The sequence below is a fragment of the Entelurus aequoreus genome, linkage group LG26 (assembly GCF_033978785.1).
Source record: "Entelurus aequoreus isolate RoL-2023_Sb linkage group LG26, RoL_Eaeq_v1.1, whole genome shotgun sequence".
In the NCBI taxonomy this organism is placed as follows: Eukaryota; Metazoa; Chordata; class Actinopteri; order Syngnathiformes; family Syngnathidae; genus Entelurus; species Entelurus aequoreus.
Window position 1 is genome coordinate 25,163,770 of NC_084756.1, and position 5,000 is coordinate 25,168,769.

The 5,000-nt window shown below is 36.2% G+C and overlaps 1 protein-coding gene across 2 annotated transcripts in view; it reads left to right on the forward strand.

The window, feature by feature from the left end:
* The window catches only part of erbb3a (erb-b2 receptor tyrosine kinase 3a), a 71,568-nt gene that overhangs the window by 43,242 nt on the left and 23,326 nt on the right, over positions 1 to 5,000 (forward strand). For both annotated transcript variants that reach the window (XM_062037996.1, XM_062037997.1), the window contains one exon: positions 3,039 to 3,152. In XM_062037996.1, the coding sequence (XP_061893980.1) occupies positions 3,039 to 3,152 (114 nt within the window). The remainder of the gene's footprint in view (positions 1 to 3,038; positions 3,153 to 5,000) is intronic.

A 5,000-nucleotide genomic window follows, 5' to 3' on the forward strand; every position in this document is an offset into this window, starting at 1 on the left:
ACTACATTCCTCCATAAAATAAATGACCAGCTCTGATAAACTTCTATAGCACCTAATAAAACTGGTTTTGTTTAATAAAATTCTACCCAAATATGTAATAAAGTCAAATACAAATAAGGCAACAAGAGACGTATCCAACACTTCTCTTTTCTGAAGTAAATATGTACAGCAGACAACAATAGGATCTGCCCGAGTGGCTGGACAGGACAGAGAAAAAAATTTAAAATGGAAAAAAAAATTTAAAAAAATAAATACAATTTTAAAAAATGTATTTAAAAAAATAAATAAATAAATAAAATAATATATATATATATATATATATATATATATATATATATATATATATATATATATATATATATATATATATATATATATATATATATATATATATATATATATATATATATAATTTGATTTTTTTAATTGTATTTTTTTAATACATTTTTTTAAATTTTGTTTATTTTATTTATTAAAATAAAAAATGAAAAAATAAATAAATAAAAGAAAATTTTAAAAAATGTATTCAAATTTAAAAAAAAATAATAATAAAAAAAAAATAATAATAAAAAAATATATATATATATAAACTATTGTTTTTTTAAATTAAGAATCACGATTCACTAGACAATCAAGTTTTTGTTTACACCATTACTATATACATAGATCCATTCATACATTATATCACTTGTATTTGTTTTCAAGTAAAAAAAACAACCAATTTTCATATTTGTAAGGACTTCTATTAAATTATCTAGACGATCATTTTGCTGCCTATTGCTGTCAGAATGTGTTCCTGTGACTCCTTAGGCGGAGACTGGTAGAGCAGTGTTTTTCAACCACTGTGCCGCGGCACACTAGTGTGCCGTGAGATATTGTCTGGTGTGCCGTGGGAAATTATGCAACTTCACCTAATTGGGCCAAAAAATATTTTTTGCAAATCAATAATTATAATAATGTGCCGTTGTCTAGTGCAGTGTTTTTCAACCTTTTTTGGTATGTAAAAGGTATGTAATGCTTAAACCAAAAATGAACAAAAGGCACTGAAGCATAGGGATGGCTATGCAAAACAAAAGTAAAACTGAACTGGCTACAAAGTAAAGAAAAACAGAATGCTGGACGACAGCAAAAACTTACAGCGTGTGGAGCGGAGACGGCGTCCACAAAGTACGTCCGTACATGACATGACAATCAACAGTGTCCCCACAAAGAAGGATAGAGTACGCACAACTTAAATAGTCTTGATTGCCAAAACAAAGCAGGTGCGGGCATTGGAACTCAAAGGAAGGCGTGACAACAAAACAGGAAGGGTCACCAAATTAACAGCGCAAGACAGAAACTAAAGCACTACACACATGAAACAACAACAAACTCAAAATAAGGCATGACAACCTGGTGGAGTTTCATTTTTTAACCTTTTCTGCTGGTGGTGTGCTTTCGTATTTTATTTTATGAACAAAATGTGCCTTGGCTCAAAAAAAGGTTGAAAAACACTGTGGTAGAGGAATGTCCTGACTTTGTGTCACATACGGCTGCTACCACAAGAATCTCTCCTGCGTTCTAATAATAAATTGAGTCATCAAACCACAGTCGAAGTCTTACGTATCCTTTTTAATAGCCCTGGCATGTTTTATATTACTTGTGATTGGGCAGACCGTGCCGAGCTCAAGCACTCAGCCACTTTTATTATGATTTGCGTATTTATAAAGGTGGCTTGGCCCGGGCAGGGTGTGGGCGTGCGTAGTTGATTGCGATGTCATTATTATAGTAGTTGCTGGGAGGGATGAATGAAGGATTCATACGAGTAGAAACGCTATGGGCGGCTTGAAGACGGAACGGCGTTTGCACTTCCGGGTGAAAGCTCAATCTAAAACAGAAGAGCAATGCAGCACCTGCAGTGAGCGAACTCGACCAAATGATGGCGCCATAGCACAAATAATAATACACCTATTTAGTATATTTTTTTCAACTATTTGCAATATGGTCGTTATTGCGATGTAATAAAAAAAAATTTGCGATTTTTACTTGCTTACAATGTTTTCTGGATTTGAACGTATGTTTATTTTATTAGGAAATCCACACAACTCTTATTACATGAGGCCCCTGGTATGTATAGAATAGAATAGAATTTACTTTATTGTCATATTTGCATATAACGAGATTAAAGACTCCAATTTAAGGTGCGGTAGTGGGAACAAATATGGGGTAAAAATAAATTACACTAGAGGTAATAAAGAAAAAACTAACAATTGAAATAAACAGGCTACTATCCAATAAAAATAATAAGCAATCCTATACAGAACACTATAGAAATACAAAATACTGTACAATATACAGAACAAGACAAGGGTACCGGAGTAATAAATAACAATCAGTGTCGGATGTATTGCACTCGAAGGGTAATATTGCACAGTAGGGTATTAGGGTAGGATATTGTATAGGGGTGAATTATTATTATAAGTTAGAGTTCAAGATGGTGACAGCTCTGGGAAAGAAGCTGTCTCTGAGCCTGTTTGTTCTGGCTCTGATGCACCTGTAGCGCCTGCCCGATGGTAGCAGGTGGAACAGGTGGAAGCCAGGGTGTGTGCTGTCCTGGGTGATGCTTTTTGCTCTGTTGAGGCAACGGGAGTTGTGTAAATCCTTCAGGGAGGGGAGGGGGCAGCCGATGATTTTTTTGTGCAGACTTTATGACCCTCTGAATGGCCTGTTTGTCTGCTTCAGTGCAGCTGGCGTACCACACTGTTGTGCAGTACGACAGCCGAGCGATAGAAGGTCCCCATCAGCTGCCTCTCCGTATGCCAGCTGATGTACGGCAGTGTAACGGCAAGCTATATTCACAGATATTAAGATGAGTTTGTGAGCGAGTGCGAACAGGCGACCGTGCAATTATTTGTAAGGTTCCAAATGTATCTGTGGTGGGCCGCCACAAATAAATGACAGTATGGGAATCACCGCTGTTGATGTTTGCATGGATCCGCCCACCCCTACTCAATGCTGTTCTTCCCCCATTAACGAACATCTGTCTTCTCCTTTCACAGCAAACTTTGTGATGGATGGCAGCTCGTGTGTGAGCAACTGTCCTTTGGGTAAAATGGAGATGGAGAAAAACGGTCTAAAAAGTTGTGAGCCCTGCGGAGGTCTCTGTCCTAAAGGTAGGACTTGTTGCCATAAATTCATTTGTGTTCAAATGACCAGTTGTACTCGACTATAACGTGTGTGTATCCATTCAGAAACAATAGACTGTAATCGTTTTATGTTACCTTGAAGTAAGTCTCATGATTCCACTTGCACAGTTCAACATGTCCAAAAAGGAGTGGGAAGAAGCAGAGCTTATTTATTACTAACCCTTCTTCTTTTTGCAGTAATTAGGGAAAAAGTATGTTTATTTCCTGTGTTCAACACGTCAAATAACAAATGAATGAATATCCCGTAATATTATTGCTCATTAAAATAAATTAGGAGGTTATTGTTAATGAATACACGAATAAAAAAGTTGTATAATGTATAAATACCGTATTTTCTGGACTAAAGAGCGCACATATATGAGCCACACCCACTAAATTTCCGTAAATGTTTTTCTTCTTCCATACATTAGCCGCATCGGACTATAAGCTGCAGATATATATGTTGCAAAATGAGTTATTTACACAGAACTATTTTGTAAATGTTTATTTATAAATAAATAAAACACGGCAGTAAAATGGCTGATCAAACAAAACAGAAGTCATCGTCATGGACCCACTAGCTGCGAAAGCTAGCTTTGCAATCAGCTAAACAGACTGAATAACTCCACGGTGACGTTTTGGTGAATTTAATGAAGATTTTGTGAAACAATGCAAAAATAATGCCATTATAAGTTAATAATACTAACACAGACATTCGTGAACGTGTTAGCGTATTACTTAATGCTAATGACGCTAGCTACATTGCATTACAATAGCACGTACAAATATGCATGAAAACACCCTGATAGACATCACACATGGGACGGTTCAGTAATTAAGAATTGTTTTAGTTGTATTGTAAAACTTCAGCAAAGAAAAATCCATAAATGTGCCGCACCGTTTTATAAGCTGCAGGGCTCAAAGCGTAGGAAAAAAGTAATATATAGTCCAGAATTCATGATATTTTCCTCATCATTGATATTCAGGATAAATGATATCCGATTGTTATAAGGACAGCTCTGTTTGAAGACTTCAATCAAAAATTCTGCCGTCACGGTAAAAACTGTACTGTACCGTATTTTCCGCACTATACGGCGCACCTTCAATGAATGGCCTATTTTAATTTTTTTTTTCATATATAAGGCGCACCGCATTATAAGGCGCATAGAATAGACGCTACAGTAGAGGCTGGGGTTACGTTATGCATCCCGTAGTTGCGAGATCTGTTGTGGCTCAATATTGGTCCATATATAAGGCGCACCGGATTATAAGGCGCACTGTCAGCTTTTGAGAAAATTGGAGGTTTTTAGGTGCACCTTATAGTGCGGAAAATACGGTACTATGTGCCTTAAACCTCTAAAGGCTTAGTGGCCACATGTGCGGACAGCACCTTTTAGCTCTTATTTCCAAAATGGTGTACACTACTGAATTGGGGTCTTATGGCCGCTTATGTGGACACTTATACTGCCATCTGGTGGTGTCAGAAGAGTATAACATACAATGGAATTTGGAAAAAAAAAAAGTGTAAAAATAACAATTAGCACGTCACTAAACATGAAGTACACGTTTGTGTACTTATGGACTAAGTACATCATATCAAAAGATGATTCTTAGTTTTTATTCTAATTAGGGTCCAATAAGCCCAAATAGCAAAGAGAAATAAAAAAAAAGCATGTAAACAAACAGCTTGGGCCTGAAGAGGTTAAAACTCAAAAAAAAAGTTTTTTAAAATGCATTTTCTAACGTTTCCCTAATTTAGCCGCACAAACGGGACAGCATATTACAATCAGCTCTCCGCACGATGCCATGTTGTGATAGCGTTAATGGCTCGTGGGG